General features: G+C 36.0%; 1 protein-coding gene across 5 annotated transcripts in view; it reads left to right on the plus strand.

The window, feature by feature from the left end:
* Positions 1-17,964, plus strand: part of NOX4 (NADPH oxidase 4) — a 143,707-nt gene that overhangs the window by 105,714 nt on the left and 20,029 nt on the right. For all 5 annotated transcript variants that reach the window (XM_045557151.1, XM_045557153.1, XM_045557155.1 and 2 more), the window contains one exon: positions 7,119-7,200. In XM_045557151.1, coding sequence (XP_045413107.1) covers positions 7,119-7,200 — 82 coding nt within the window. The remainder of the gene's footprint in view (positions 1-7,118; positions 7,201-17,964) is intronic.

Genomic DNA, 17,964 nt, shown 5'->3' on the forward strand with positions numbered 1-17,964 from the left:
GAGTGCATGATCAATAACTGTTGTCAAAAAATTAATTTTTTAGATGTGCACATTTTATTTTTATATATTTAAATTGTAATTTATAAATATTGTGATAAAATTAATTTGTACCTTTTCTTTCAAACAGTGTGTGTGTAGCCGCATTGGTGTGGTGTCTTCCTCTGGAGGTAGAGGAGTGGACAGTGCTCTAAAAGCTATAACATGGGGAGTGTGAGTGATCACTACCCCTGAAGACATGTTCATGTGTGGTAGTGTGCTCATCCAAGCCCTAAATCCACTCTTTTAAAAAAATTATTACTTTTAGGTAATTACTAATAGTTAAAATTCAAACACGATACAGATCAAATAAACTGCTAATGTCGTTTCTCCTTTAATCTCAAATATTCAAATAGTCATTCTTGACTGGTATATATGCTATAGACTGTAGACTTTCTAGATATATTGAGTCAAAGTTAGCTGACACCTTAGAGCGACTGCAGTGCTGGAGTATATATTATGTATGACTGCTTATCAGCCCCCTGAGTAAATTGGCTTCTTTCACCAAATGGGACATACACTGGCGATATGCATTCCAGAATCCTTGAAAGACTCTGTGGAGAGTGTTTGCAGCCTGAGAGTGACAGTGATAAAGGCTATCATTGCAATGGGCTTCTTGAACTTAGTGGGGATAATGGGCAGGAGCCCAGAGGCAGCACTTACTGATAGAGTCAAGGTGGCACAGTTAACATAATGGGCAACATGGCTGGAAGAATAATCCGAATGGATTGACAAGGTGCACTTATCCATGCCTCAGAGGTGTTACTTGCGTAAAATCTGGAAAGCACTGGGAAAAGACAAATGATTTATTGCTGATCTTTATTGTATTTCAACATACGCACATGCATCTCACCAGATAGTAATAAAGAACATGGCAGGAGATCTCAGTACAAAGTGGAGGTCTATCAAGCCCATCTGTTGCAGGTTGGGTTCACTAGAAGATTTTTTTATTGTGAATGTAAAATACTTATTAGAGATAATGCCTGTGACAGGAAAGAGAACAAAGAGGGTTTGGGTGTAGGAGGAAGTTGAACCACCATGCAGGTACAACAAAGCCCAGCCAAGCTGGTGCGAATCTCTAGAGTAAATATTGCCCATCAGAGTTGCCTGTGTAAGGCTGAAACATCCTTGCCTTGTTCAGTCGCTGTATGTGAGCTGCTCTGAGAAAGGCATTTGCTTTGCACCTGAGGCAGAGTGAACAGCTGGAGGCAGTGTGATAACCACACTCTCCACAGTTGGGTAACAAGTCCTTCCGTGAAGGGGCATTTGGGGATACTTCGCTCTATCAGCCACACCATCCCTAGATGATTTTATTATTAATACTTAATTAAAAATAAAATCTGAGAAGAATAGTGAATGGATCAGGATGCGAGAACAGCAGGCATAAATTAGAACTGTCTCAGGCAAACTAAGACTTTATGACACCACTCCTGTTCAGTGACTTTGACGAGATTCCCTTCCTTTCCTTAAGCCTATAGTCTTTAGTCAACTCAAAGTTGAGGAGTGGCTTAAAGATCACTGAACTCATCTAAGTCATTTGTCAGTTGAGAAAAGGAGTTGAGAACAGAGACAGAAGTAGGTCCAGGATTCAGACCTTCTGACAACCAGTTTAGTGTTTTTCCTTTTCCTTTTTCTTTTTCCAAAAGAAATTTATTTTTTCTTCTTCTTTATATATTTGACAAAATTTTAATTGACAAAAAATTGTATATATTTAAGGTGTACAATGTGATGTTTAGCATTGTGAGATGATTACCACGATCAATCTAATTAACATATTTATCACCTCACATAGTTACCTTTTTTGTGTATGGTAAGAATAATTAAGATCTACTTAGTAACAGGGTCTTCTTTTTTTTATAACCTGTTGCTGTTTGGTACTGCAAACTGTATGAGTAAGGAAACTGTATGTCACTTAGTATACCCTTTATCATGTATACTCACTTGTGTTTCTTGTATTGACAAATAATTATCCACTCATATTGCAAAATAAATGTAAAAAATATAAATATTATGGTATAATTACCTTACTAATTTTGTTTTATAGTATGTGGGTAGTGTCTAGTTCCTTGCAACATAACTCCTATTAATAATGCTATATTATGCCAGCTAATTTTAAAACTAAGTTTAAGTCTTTAATGTGGCCATTTAATGACCTTTAAGGATTTCCTTCTGAAAAAAAATTAAAACTGGCAAGTGCAGTGTAATATGAGCATTAAGAGTGTCAACAGAAAGAAGCCAGTATCTGTAAAATAATTTTAAAGAGATTTTTGTCTGAGCCAAATTTGAGGACCATGACCTAGAACCACGGCCAAGAATCCTTGAGCAAGTGGACTTGCAGTGGTTGGGTTACAAATTGGGTTTATACATTTCAGGGAAACAGGGGTTACAGGTAAAATCATACATCAATACATAGAAGGCGTACATTGGTTTGGCCCGAAAAGGTGGGCCATCTCGAAGTGGGGGCTTATAGGTCACAGGTGGATTTAAAGATTGATTTTTTAATTTGTAATTGGTTGAAGACATGACGTTTTGTCTAAAGGCTTGGAATGTTTTAAGACAAGGAGGGCTGTAAATCAGAGATAAGTTAAGGGACATATATTTGTTGTGTAAATTGAGGACCTGCAGGTTTGTTTTGCATATCCTTAGGCCTGTTAATGAGTTACAAAGGATATCTCCAAGAAGGGCAGGGTATGATGAGGCATGTTTGACCTTCCTTCTCCTGGCAGGCAATTCAATTTTAGGATATCCCCTGGGCCAAGAGGGGGTCCATTCAGTCAGCCGGTTGGGGAGAGCCTTAAGATTTTATTTTAGCTCACAAGAGAAAAAGGAGAAAAATTTTACCTATTAATAAAAATGCAAAAGAACTTCTTTTTAGATATTTCTTTTTTAAGGCAACACTTTCTCTCTTTAGAGATGTTTTATCTGATTTTCTCTTCTTTCTTATGATAATTTAATACTCAAAACAGTTAAATATTTCTTTTCATAGTGGAGACTATGGAGAGGCAGACAGGGAAGGGGGATCACTTGAAGGAAAACACTGACTTGGAGTAGGTGAAACCTGTCTGACAGGGTCCCTCCAGCAAACCACAGCTCTTAGGTTGTTGAAGAAACTAATTGAGTGGCTGTGATCACATCTCTAGAAGCAAAGAACCTTTAGGTTATAAAAGAATAGCATTAATTAGCGTTATTTTTTTTTCTTTTTCTCTTCCCTTTTTTTGTAATGATAAAAGTTTTTTTTTCTTCTCATCACAGGAATATATTTGCATACTGCTTTTTGTTGTTATGTAAATCCTTATTGCTTTTTGTATATTGTACATATTGGGGAGGGTTAGAGATTGGCCATTTTCCTCAAAGGGGAAAGCGAAGCACCTGAGTCACAGTAAATGTACAAAAAAGTTGCAGTTAGAATTGGAAAGACTGTTTTATTTTTTTCATCTTTATTTTTAAATAATTGAGTATATTGTCTCCCAATTGATTAGCCAGAGAGCCCAAATTAACATAATTGTGTACAGTATGTCATCCAGATCTGGCAGCCTCACAATCTTTTTGTTGATTGGATAGGAGAAAGGAAGAGTGAGTGAAAGTCTACAAAAGCTTCTGTTAATTAAGACATATCCCCTACTGGTAGAAAATCGTGTTCAGACATTATTGCATCATTAGTCAGCCCATCACAATATCACTTTGCAGAAAATCCTCTGGTTCTTTTCAGTGGTTTTAATGAATTTGTTCTAAGAAGCCCTGTGAAAGGACTGAGATACAGTATTTGGATAACTGTGCCATTTTCTTAAATAGTTAGAGCCTGCTGAGAAAGTAGATACTCTGATCTGACATTTCACTGCAAGAGAAGTAGCATTATACAGTTTTTGTCACTTAATGGAAATATCAAATTATTTTGGTCTTTCCCCCAGAATCAGATAAAGAATGGCATGCTAGTTAAATAATTGATAGGCAGAAATATGGGAGACTAAAGAAGGATGTATGTAAGAATTATAAATAATTTTTTCATTTACTTGGATTTTTCTAAGGATAATTTTTATCATTTATCTTAATTCTTATAAAGAAAAAATAAACAATCAATATGCCTCTATGGGATAAAATTAGTTGTTCATGTTGAGAAATTTATAAATATAATAAAAATAGAAATTTTTGAAAGGATACAATTTTAAGATACTATGTATATATGTTAACTTTTTCTGGTAGCTATTCAAGGGCTTTCATTTATGTTTGCTTGATATTATTCATTGTATTTATGATACTCAGATTAAAGGACCTTCCGAATGTAGGAGTATTAGTTATACGTTTCTTCATAGCTTTATAAGTCATCTCTTTTATGCTGCTTTTGCTGTGTGTGTGTTTGTGTATGTGTGTGTGTTGTCCTCACAATATAATGTCATTTCTGGAGATTATTTTCCTAGATTTATAATCGTGTGTCCTTTGTGGTTATATAAAAAGAGGAAAAACCTATTGCTGAGAAAAGGAAGTATTATATTATGGTTGTGTACATTAAGAATTCTGATTTGTGTTTGCTTTTAAATAAGTTTGAGAGTCATTCAGTAAACTTTAATTTATATTAATACTTTTTGTTTCCAAGGAATATCTGTGGGGAGGGAGCTGTGTGGCCAGCAAGGGTACCAGAGCAGGTTTCTGGGAGTTGAAAGAAGAGAGGAGCAGCAGTGGGCAGATGAGATGTACTCTTTATTGTGGCGGTGGGCGGGAATGTTGCTGTTGGGTTTTGGCTTTATTTTTCAAGATACATTTTAGGACAAGACTAAATGGAAAAAAATGAAAATGATAAAAACATTGCAAATCCATTCATTTAATGGGTGCTATATAAATTGGGAAGTTCAAAGGTTGTACATCATCAGAAGAATTTACTAATGATTTCATTGAAATGTTTATTAATTTTATAGATGAAAAATAGTTTATTAGTCAATAGTATAATTTTTTAAAGTATGAACTCAAATTATAGAGTAAGCATAATAAAAGGAGAAAACTATATGGTAGTTTTTTTGATCCCTAGACATCAGAGTATGACCACAGCTGGCTGTTTTTGGATCTCATTACTTCCTTCCCAAGTGTATTGTAAGAACTGTCAGAGTGGTGAAAAAACAAAAACAAAAACTGGTAGAAGCCAGTTAAATATCTGTGATTCAATGTGTTTTAATAAATATGAAGATAAAATCTGTCTTGCTTCTCAGTAATACTTTGTGACCACTGTGCTCACAGATGATTTAACATCTAACTATTCAGTAACTGGGAAATGGCAATTGTCATCACAGTACTTTTGTGGAAATTGCCCACATTCAGTTAGTGATGGATTTACTGCAACTGGAGAGTTTTAGCTTTTCACTCTATCTCTAATTGTGTGTGACTCTGTCAAGGCTGGATTATAGGTCCCTTTGTTTTTCATGGTTAATGTGTGACCAGTTGGTCTCCTCTGTGAGTCATTATGATTAACCTTGACAAACAGTTTTCTCTATCCAGTAAAAATAGATGTTGGAAATATTCCTCCAACAAATATTTATTTACCAATTTAATGTGTATCAGATAATGCTCTTTATCCTGGTGGCACAATATGCATCGACTAGAAGGAGAGAGGGGGTGTATAGACAAATACATATATTATAACAGTAAAACATAGTGTGCTGAATTTTGTGGAAGCATAATCACAGGGTATACAAAGGAGTACACAGTAGAGCCAACCTATTCCAAATTTGGCAGAAAGAGAGAAAGAAAGAGTAACAGAGGGCTCCAGGGAGCCTTTCCATAGGGATGACTGTAGAGGTAATGAATATCTAGTCCTGGAAATGAGCATACCCTATGCAATGCAGATAGCTATGCGATGTAGGTATTTCCAAGATGGCACTCAGGATTCTTCCTCCCTCCACACTCCCCTTTGTCCTTCTTTTGCTTTCACTTTCTTTTTTCTCTCCCTCTTTTCCTTTCTCCTTTCTTTTTTCCCTTTCTTCTTCATAATGAACTTCATGGACATTGAACTTTACTAAATCAATTCTTGGGTTCATGGTCTGCTGTCATCATTGGACTCTTCTAGGCCCTCATTAAGTCATTCATTCATTCATTTATGGTATTATAACTAATGTCTATGAAACATTAACGATTACTTAACATTTACTCTTTTGCTTATCTCTTTTTCCATCTCCTTACCTTTCCTAAAAGGTAACCAGTATCCTGAATTGTATCATCCCTTTTTTCATTGGTTTGCTTTTGTATATAATGTACCTAAACAATACATTGCTAAGTTGGTTTTTAACTCAATAAAAATGATTTTCTGCTGGGATTTTATTCTACTCAACATTATAATAATATGATTCACTATGTTTTTATTTGTAACTGAAATCATTCAGTTCACTCCAGTTAATATTCCATCTTATGAATAAATGCAAACTGTCCATTTTCATGTTGATGAGCAATTGTATTGTTTCCATTTATGTTGTTATAAACAGTGATCCTATGAACATCTTCTTACTTGCCGTCTAAGACACATGAAAGTTTCTGCTGGGTGATATTCCTGGGAATAGAAATATTGGGCCATAGGGTATGCAAAAGTTAAACTTAAAAGATAATACCAAATTGTTTTTGTAACTATTGTACCAATTTACACTCCGACTAGCAATGCATAAGAGCTTATGTTGATCAACATCCTCCCAGCACTTGGTCTCCTGAGACTAATTTCTGTGAATTGAATGCCATGTAATGTGACTGCTAGCTAATGGTGTGTGGTTTTGATTTGCATTTCCCAGGTTACTGAGATTGTGCATCTCTTGGTATGTTTATTGGTCATATATGTCTTCTCTAACCTTTCAATTATAAGATTTTATTAGTCTATACTAATGAATACTTGCTATTTGTCTATTGGTAGGGACTGTAAGATTTTAATCATAAAGATATATGTAGCCATTAAGAAGAAATAGACATATCTTAGTAGCATACAAAATGGTGGGTTACTTTCTAATAAAGGATATATGGTCAAAGTGGCTAACAAAACAGTAGGAAATAATTCCATTTTGAAATTGTGCTTATGACATTTTCTCACAGCTTGCTGTTTATTTTTCTGTTGACAGAACGGTTTCGAAATTTACTGCTGCCTGCATCTAGTCAAAATTCTGAGATTCTGCCCTTCATTCAATCTAGAAGTTATCCCAAGTAAGCAAAAGAAGTTCACTGGGTGTTGGGAAGGCAATGGACATGGTGCTGGAGAGATTTGGGCAGGCAAAGATAAAATGTAATCTTCCTTAGGATTTCTGAAAATCTTGAATAATTTACTCTAACCAACTAGGGAATCTCCTGCAATATAAAGTCACAGGCTTTTCACAGCTGGGTCAGAGAAGAAAGATTTGCTTCTGAGTGCAGCCCAGCTGCAACTAAGGAGCTGCTGCAGAGTACAGACAATGAGCTGTCTGTATCAGTGTCCAGTCCTGCTTCATTTGCCTTAATGCTGTATCAAGAGGAGCAGGTATTTTGTGGGTGATAGCTCATCTGGTCTCTTATTTTCTGTCCTTTCAATGCAAGGATTCATTTATATTACTGGATGAAGGAATATGCCTTTATCTTCCTGAAGGTTAGGAAGTACCAGGCCTCCTATTACACATGCCCTTCCTTAAAAAGCTGATGGATGCTGGAATCTTGATCCTTCTTGTGGAATCTTGGAAAATCCTGAGAATCTGACTTGCTTTAAAGGCTAGTATGCAACAGGCTAAAGAATAAACTTATACCTGAAGTAGGAAAGGAAGGTCACCAACTTAAAGAATTAGTGTTTGGTTTATACATATTTCATCAAAACTAATTACTATGCTAAATTCTTGGATTGCTTTGGGAGTTTATTCAAGTATTCACTAAACTTTGCTTTCTGGGGAAATTATTTCCTTCCTAATACTTAGCTTTGATAATGCTTTCTTAGTTCTGAGAACAAAAATAAATATAGAATCCTAATTATATTGCTTGTGCATTGTTTCAGATATTAATCCAAATTTAATCTTTAGCAATAATCTTATAATTCCCTCATAACACACACAAGAACATACATGTATCTATACATCCTTGCGTGCATACATTACTCTTTATGTGCATGCTGACAGGAAGCATGCGTGTACCTGAAAAGACTAATGCATGACCATGATATCAGTATTTTGATCCACAGCTGCTGTTTACAGCAGCTGATAACACCTGCATTTCTGCTTCTTAGGCTTACTGTCTGCCTAACACCTTTGCTTGAACAGAGTAGTCACAGTAGTTTCTCAGATGGCTATCTGTTTGCAGCTACAAGCACATGCGAGATTTGTGAGTTCAGTTCTAGACCACTGCAATACAGTGGTCACAGAAATTTTTTGGTTTCACAGTGCATATAAAATTTATGTTTATACTATACTAAGTGTGCAATAGCATGTGTAAAAAAAAAACAATGCACATGCCTTAATTAAAATACCTTATTGCTAAAGAATACTAACAATCATCTGAGCCTTCAGCAAGTTGTAAACTTTTTGCTGGTGGAGGGTCTCGCCTCGATGTTGACGGCTGCTGACTGATCAGGGTGGTGGTTGCTGAAGGCTGGGGTAGTTGTGGCAATTTCTTAAAATATGACAGCACTGAAGTTTGCCACATCAATTGACTCCTCTTTTCACAAAAGATTTCTCTGTAGCATGTGATGGTGACTGGTAGCATTTTACCTACAATAAAACTTATTTCAAAATTGAAATCAATCCCCTCAAACCCTGGTACTGCTTTATCAACTAAGTTTATGAAATATTCTAAATCCTCTGTCATTTCAACAATGTTCACAGCATCTTCACCAAGAGTATATTCCATCTCAGGAAGTCACTTTCTTTGCTAATCCATAAGAAACAACTCCACATCCATTGAAGTTTTATCATGAGATGATAGCAATTCAGTCACATCTTCAGATCTCCCTTCTAATTCTCTTGCTATTTCTACCGAGACTGCAGTTACTTTCTCCACTGACGTTTCAAACCCCTTTGAGTCATCCATCAGGATTAGAATCAACTTCTTACAAATTCCTGTTAATGTTGATATTTTGACCTCCCATGAATCATGAATGTTCTCACTGGTATCTAGAATGGTGAATCTTTATTATAAGGTTTTCAAATTTATTTTACCATCAGAGGAATCACTGTGGCAACTATGGCCTTACAAAATGTATTTCTTAAATAATAAGACTTGAAAGTTGAAATTACTCCTTGATCCATGGGCTGCAGAATGGATGTTGTGTTAGCAGGTGTGCAAACAACATTCATCTTGTACATCGCCATCAGAACTCTTGGGTGACTAGGTGCATTGTCAGAGAGCAGTAATAGTTTGAAAGGCTTTTCTCTGAGCAGTAAGTCTGAACAGTTGACTCCAGATACTCAGTAAACCATACTGTAAACAGATGTGCTATAATTCAGGCTTTCTTTCTCCATTTACAGAGCATAGGCAGAGTAGATTCGACATAATTCTTAAGGGCTCTAGGATTTTCGGAATGATAATTGAGCATTGACTTCGACTTAAAGTCACCACTGCATTAGTCCTTAACGAGAGTCAGTCTGGCATTTGAAGCTTTGAAGCCAGGCATTGACGTCTTCTCTCTAGCTATGAAAGTCCTAGATGTACCTTCTTCCTCTATAAGGCTATTTTATCTACATTGAAAATCCATTGTTTAATGTAGCTTCTTTCATTAATTATCTTTGCTGCATCTTTAGGATAACTTACTGTAGCTTCCACATCAGCACTTGCTGCTTCATCTTGAGCTTTTATGTTATGGAAATGGCTTTTTTCCTTAAACCTCATGAACAACCTCTGCTAGCTTTGAACTTTCCTTCTGCAGCCTCCTCACCTCTGTCAGCCTTCAAAGAATTGAAGAAAGTTAGGGCCTTGATCTGGATTTAGCTTTGTCTTAAAGGAATATTATAGCTGGTTTGACTTATCTGGACCATTAAAACTTTCTCCATATCAGCAACAAGGCTGTTTTGCTTTCTCATTATTTGTGTGTTCACTGATGTAGCACTTTTAATTTCCTTCAAGAACTTTTCCTTTGCATTCATAACTTGGCTAACTTTTCGCTCAAGAGGCCTAGCTTTCATACTATCTTGGCTCGCAACATTCCTCCCTCTCTAAGCATAATCATTCCTAGCTTTTGATTTGACCTGAGACACATGCAACTCTTCCTTTCACTTGAACACTAGGAGGACCTTTTAGGGTTATTTATTGACCTAATTTCATTATTATGTTGTCTTTGAGGCCCAAGGAAAGGACAAGAGACAGGTGAGTGGCTGGTTGGTGGAGCAGTCAGAACATGTAAAACATTTATGGATTAAATTTTCTGTCTTATATGGACAAGGTTCATGGAGCCCCAAGCCAATTACCATAGTTATATCAAAGATCACTGATGACAGGTCACCAAAACAGATATAATACTAATGAAAAAGTTTGAAATATTGTGAGAATCACAAAAATGTGATGCAGAGACACAAGGTGAGCACATGGTATTGGAAAAATGGCACCAAAAGACTTGCTTGATGCAGAGTTGCCACAAACCTTCAACTTGTAAAAAACACAGTATCTGCAAAGTGCAATAAAGCAAAGCACAATAAAATGAGGTATGGCTGTATTTCCCTAGGTTTCCGTAACTGTACTGCCTTATATTCCTCCTTCTCTTTCTTAGATTAACTTTTCTGATAGTGTTATAGTCAGTTCAGGCTGCTATAATAAATTGCTGTAGACTGGGTGATTTAAACAACAGACATCGATTTCTCATAGTTCTGGAGACTGGGAAATCCAAGATCAAGACTCTGCAGATTAGGTGATGAGTGAGGGGCACTGTTTTTGGTTCTTATGTTCTCATTGTATCCTCACATGGAAGAGAAGAGAGAGAGAAAGCCAGCTGTCTTCTGTGTCTTCCTGTAAGAGCACTAGTCTTATCATGAAGGCTCCATTCTCATGGCCTAATTACCCTCCAATGGCCCTATTTCCAAATACCACTGGGGATTATGGTTTCAACATAGGCATTTGGTGGGGACACACATATTCACTCCATTGAAGATACTGATAATTCACTCCATTGAAGATACTGATAATTCATTCTAATCTTTAACAGAGATACCCTATGACAATCCTTCTTCAGTGTCTAACCTTGGGGCAGATGTACTTTTTGGCATATGTAAATTAAAAGAATAAAAATCATATACTGATAACACACACCATATTATGGAATTTAAGAGTGCAGACTCTGACTTTGTGCCCTGGGGCAACCTACTACCTATGTGACTCATTTCTGCCTGTTATGAATGGGGGATGAAAACAATACCTAATACTCAGGGGTGTCATGAGGCTTAAATGAATTAATAAACATAAAACATTTAGAACAAAGCTTGGCACATAGTAAATACTCCGTATCAGCTGCTAGTGTTATTTATAATTATTTGTTTAACATTGCATATAGAATTAACTAGATTTTCATGTTTCTAAATACCTTAGGGAAGCACTTTGTTCATTGATCCTGAAGAATAGCTCTATCACAGGGTATTTTTGTGAACCTGCCTTTATTAATACTTAGGGAAGTACTATTTAGCCAATATTTCTAAATTATTGCTAGATACAAATGTGAGACACTGCTTTAGTGACCACTTAACATCTTTATGAGCTTTACTTTTCTGAACTGTCAATGAAAGCATGCTAATTAAAAGCTTTTAAGTCTGAGTGATATTTGTATAAATCTGGATTACATACCAGTTTATTTAAATTATAGAATATTAAGTACTTCCATCTTTCCATCTAATGCCTAGTTTGGCAATAGAATTTTAGGAAGTGGGAGTGGGACAGAGAAGAGATAATAAAATTCTATCCATTTGTGCTGTGCCTAGAGATTGATGAGTTGGTCCAGAGATGAGAATGGGAGCAAAGACTGGGCATGTGGAGAATGTTGGGTAGGAGAGATTTACAGTAAGGGCCAAATCCATAAATATGAATGGGACAGAGATTTGTGTATATCTGGACCTGATTTGAAATAATTTTGCTTTATCTTTGGTTTTAAATATTCTCAATTATAGTCTCCCTCAGATGTAATTTCAGTTATTCATTATTGCAGATAACTGAAAGTCAATGAATTTGTAATTTTATGACAGAAAAAATTAGAGAAAGTAGAAAATTTAGTCAAACAATTAGAATTTGTTTCTGTCATTTATAACACTGTATACTTATTTATATTGAGATTTTTCCTCTCACTTGTCTGGTTGTTTTACTCATAAAATATAGACTCTATTAGTGAGAAACATGTTTTAAGACCTAAAATATAGATTAAGAAGAAACTTGTTTGCCCAATATTATATAGTGTCACAGAGTTGTATATTTACAGAGCGTAGCATAGCCAGCATAGACAGAGCATAACATTATCAATGTACACTGGTTAATGTAGGCTATGGGGATTTGAATTTTGGGTGAGGTCTCTGTTTAGTCAACATAGGGTCCCTGTATTCTTTAGCTTCTTGTTATCAAGAGACATTTAACAAATAATGAAATATGGAAAAGTGTGTCCTCTTTGCAAAAAATTCATGAAGAAAAATGACTAGTTCCTAGCATATGTGTGTGTGTGTGTGTGTGTGTTTAAAGGAAAACTATTAAAAAAATTACCAGCGATGATCCTTGGGAACATTGTTCTAAAATATAATAATGTTCATTAATTGCATTATTACATTCGTGAACTCTAACTTGACCCATTCTAAAACTGGGGCATCCATTCTCATCAGGATATAATTGTAGACATTGCTCCATGAAAATTCTCAGAGCATGAATAGGTGTGACAGTTGTCAGATAGAGACAGATGAGTAGAAAGAAAAAAAGGAGTGTACACTTAATACAAAATACACATTGTTGATTTATGGGTTGGAGAAAACAAATAGAGATAAAGAAACAAGTTTTATTGCTCATTCCTTACTGATGTTATTGTCATTAACTTGAAGTATTTAGGTTTATAATGTATTTAGACTAGAAAGTTGTTATAATATATTCTTATCCTTGTAAATGCAGCTTGGACATGTAAAATGGTTGAGGACATCTGGCATAATTTTATTCACAAATGACTTGCAAATGTCTTGACAATTAAGCCAGCAAAACATGACCCAGTAGCTCCGGAAGGTTTAATCATAATATGTATAAAGATATTGTGAAAATAGAGGAATGAAATATTTCTACTTGGTTCCTATAAAGATCAAGTTCTCTGAGCTGCCTAATATCAGAACTGTTTAGAGAGAGGAACATTATTTATGACAAAAATTCAGAGCTGTTCCTTTCTGGCTTGGTTGGCTGCCAAAGAACAACCTTGATTGTTTAGACAATAAAAACAATGTCCCAACTCAATCTCATTTTCAATGGGCTGCTTACAAATGCCTTCAAACAGTGATATTGGGTAATATCCTTAAACTGCAAAGCCTCAGATGACCTTTCAAGATTTCATCTATTCTCCAGCTAACTTTCCTTTCTCTTTCCTAACAAAGTTTTGAGTTCCTCTTCTAGAGACCTTTCCTTCCTCTTCAGTAATTTTCATTCAGTCTGCATGTCTGAGCCAAGTTTCATTCATAATAGTAAAGAAATAATAATAACACATACTGAATACTTTGTACATGCTGGGAATTGTACTTCATGCTTTACATGCTTTAATGCTTACGTGCTTGATTGCTTACATGCTTTAATGCTTTACATGCTTACATGCTTTAATGCTTTACCTGCTTTAATGCCTACCAGTCCCCTATGAAATAGGTAGTGCTATTTCCCCAGTTTACAGATTAGAGGACTGGGATTCAAAGAGGGAAATGCCTTTGAAGGCATTTGTGTAAATGCTTTATTTAAAGTTACATGTCAGAGCTGGGTCTCAAACCCAGATCTGTTTGGCCCCCAGATTATGCTTCGCTCTGCTATGCTGCCTCTCATACATTTATCCATCCATATTTCCATTCATCCATTCATCAAATATGTATTGAGTACTTACCATGCAACAGAAGCAATCACAATTAGTGAGAATACAAAAATAATTAGAACATAGAATATGACTTTGAGGAACCTAGAGTCCAGTGGGGGAAAAGTAGAATCAGAGTGAAGAAATTACAGCAATGGGATAAGACCCATACATAGGGAAATGCACTAAATTCTATGGGAGAAGAGAAAGTGCCTATCTAGGTAATTCATAAAAAGTTCAATTTTTCACTTGATTAAAATCTTGATAAATGAACTGGACCAGATGAAGAGGACTTTTAGACAGGGCAAAGAGCATAGCAGCAATATGGAGCAATGGAAGTGGGTGGTCATTCAAGGATGGCTTCCAGGTGGCTGAAAACTGTGTGTATGTGTGTGCAGCACACGTGTGCGTGCATATGTAAGTGCACATGCACACACTCAAGGGGTGGGAGTGTAAAGAGAAATGAGGGCAGGGGCCAGTTCATGAAGGGCCTGGACTGTCACTTAAAGAAACTTGGACTTTGTTGTGACGACAGTGGAGAGCCATGAAAGGATTTTAAGCAAAGGAAAAAGATAATTAGATTTACGTTTTCATAGTTTTCTCATGGAAGCAGAGAGGGACATGAGGCACCACCTGGGGCCAGCATACTAGCCAGTTAGCAATTTCACATTCAGGTGGAAAGTGATAAAGGATCTATGCTGTGGTACATAGTAATAGGGAAGATTCGATAGATGTCTAAGGATGTTAGGTGGCACAAACAACAGACTGTGATGACTACTGGGCTAGAGGGAGAGGGAGGAGGGAGAGGGAGAGGGAGAAGGAGGTATCTTTGGGTGCCTTCAAGCTTTTTCACTTGAGTCACATTCCGGGCTTACAGTCCTCATGATTGGGGATGAGTGACAGTCTCTCTGAGCATCATTTGTATTTTTTGTTCTGTATTTCAAAGGGTGATAATGGAGATACCTTCCTTTTTAATGTTGCTTTGAGGAATACACAATGCCTGACATACTGATAATTCTATCTTGTAAGGCTTTGCGCTATTTAAATAAAATGATATAAAGCACCTGGCCTTTTGCAAAAGTGAATCCTCATTACCATCCTCATTGTCAGCTCTGTTCTGCCAATTCTCAAAAGTATGGCTTACCTCAGGGCAGTGGGGAAGGCTCTACTATGTGGACTGCTTTAGTGTCTTCACTCCAGTCCAGATCCTGCCGGAAGGGATATGGTGTTCTGACAAAGGTGGCTCTGGATGATAGGCTCTGTGTGAACGATGATTAGTCAGGAAGGAGACCTTTCTATTGTGTGTCTTCCTATGTGTGGTTGGGGCTGTTCTAGTACAGTTTCCACAATCAGAGCTATTCATAGCATTTTTCACAGTGTAGATAATATTATAATATTGCCCTTCATTGAAGGATTACTGTCTCTCATCTTATCCCTAAACTTAGGCTTTCTTTTGTATAGTAGGTGAAATTCCAATACCTGGCTGGCAAGAGATCTAAAACAGGTAGTATTCCAAATAGAATGTGGAATGTATTATCATAATGTGAATTCCTAATGCTAAATGATATTTGCAAAACTAGGCAAGCAAGATGTCAGAAGGAAGCTGGCTGTTATCAGGTAGCAGGTCCCAACCCCTGGGCTGCGAATCACAAGTAAACACCCTGTCATCAGGACTACGTAAAATCTAGGTGAAACCACTGAAAAATTAAAACAGTTAAGCAGAAACTGAGGCACTGCTGAAATCGTGAAGATTTTGTCTCAGAGATACAAGTTAAGAAGCTCTGTTAGTGCAAGGCTGATGGGCAAGCAATAAGGATGCCTTCAAGCTGAGTGAGAGAATAACTCATTCCTAACTCAAATAAGAATTGGTTCAAGGATAGGGCCAAACTGGCTCTATAGCTGGAGATTATTAGGTGGCTGGAATCTCAGAACAAGCTAGGGAAGTAGGCACTTTCTAGGAGATAAATTAAGCACATATGATTCTCCATCTAGTGCCTTTGAGAGCCATTTACTTTTCTCATTGCCCCGTCCTGCATTCTCAGCTGTCATGCATCTTCTCAGACTCTGTTTTGGGGATTTTTTTGGTTTATTTTGGGTTTTTTTTTCTTTTAATTAGAAAGAGAAAGTGGCCTGAAGTTCTTCGTTTGTTAAAAAATCTTATAAAATTTATGAATTCATAATGGTTATGGGAGTATCATTTTGATCACGTGATTCTTTTATAGGAATCCTTGCCAAAGAGTTTTTCTTTTCGAAGATCCTAAATTAATTAATGGCTTCTGTATGTAAGGACTTGATGGAATGATTCAGAATTCCAAGAGATAAACATTAAAGTGGGTTTTCAATCAACGTTGCTTTTATTTTATACATGAGATTGCATTAGATAATATTTAAAAATTAATTAAAGAGATTTCTTAGCCCCTTGCTGGTGAAGTTTCTTTCCTTAAATTTTTGCTAATGTCCAAACAATGTGGACTACCACCTCCCACCAAGTCTGAACGCAAATGTTAAGGGACTACCCTTATCACTATACAGATGCTACTCCGCTTACCGTAGCTTTAAGTCCCAATAAACCCATTATAAACTGAAAATACTGGAAGTTGAAAATGCATTTAATACATCCTAAGTCGTATATATTATTACTACAATACTACCCCAAACTTGGGAATTTGCATTAAAGATGTAAAAATAAACAAGTTTTAAAAAGAAACTTTAACACATTTTCCAAATTTATTTTACCATAACATCGTTTTTTCTCTCTTGTATTATTGTTCTATGAGATCACTTTTGGGAATTATTGGCATAATTAATATCTATTTTTTAAAAAATTAATAAAGATGTTTTCTGAAAGTGGTGATTAGCTTTCTCCTCAGATTGTCTAAATAAATTCTATTTTAATTTAGTATGCTATTAGTGTGTTTGGAGGTATACAAGATTTCAAAAAGTATCAGTATATTTTTATCTTTAATACAGTTGAATTAATGTGTAGCTGATAAATATTTACATTGAAAGAAGGAGATCTGATATAACTGGCCTATCAACTCATCAGTCTTAATAAAACAAATCAATTTTATAAAATGTTAATAAATTCCCTCAAGGGAAAAAAGTTATTAAAATTTCAGAAAGTGTTTATTTTGGGGTGGGTCAGGGAAAGGGATCTCTCTATTCTTAGAACTCTCTTAGATCCACAATCTTTCATAAAGGATCTTTTCATTAGTCATCAACTGAAGCTTAAAAATGTGTCAAGTTGATCTTATCTCCACTACATTGTTTCAAGACTTTGAATAGTTGCCTTCAATTTCTGTAATCTTGTCACATATAATAGTAACATAACATTCTTTTAAAGACCTTGTACTAAGATAGGGAGAAAGTCACTACTCATAAATGAAAGGCAATGTATTTTGCACATTAATCAGATTAAATATGTAAAAAATAATTTAAGTAGTTTGTCTTCCTCAAAAAACCAGATGTTGCTAAGTAATCAATTACTAGTAATTTCATCTTTATTATTCCTCTAATAAAAGCAAAAGTTTATCTCACCTGGTACAACAAAGCATTTCAAATGAAAAACACCAGATTCTCTAAGGTCTTTCAAACCAAATTCCTGTCTACACGTCCCATCTCATACTGAACTCAGCCCATTGCTTGCATTGATGCTGCCCTCCAGACGGCCTGGCGGTGCACTGTAGGCACTCATTGGTGCCATTGACAAAAAGCATTTGTGATATTTGTGTGGCCCTCCACAATTCTTAATATTTCTGTATCATCACATCTTGTTGACCCTTTTCCAGATGAAGGAAATCTGGTGTAGAGAGGACAAGGAACTTGTCTGTGATCTGCCCCCTAGTAAATGACTAGAACTCTGTGTTCTAGTATTCTTGTCCAAAGTTATTTCAAAACACCAAAGAATAGCTTTGTGGGCATTCTTGGAAGGGTATGTATGGGGGTGTGTGGGTCAGAAAGCCAACCAG

This window comes from Lemur catta, chromosome 7 (assembly GCF_020740605.2).
Source record: "Lemur catta isolate mLemCat1 chromosome 7, mLemCat1.pri, whole genome shotgun sequence".
NCBI classification, from domain to species: domain Eukaryota; kingdom Metazoa; phylum Chordata; class Mammalia; order Primates; family Lemuridae; genus Lemur; species Lemur catta.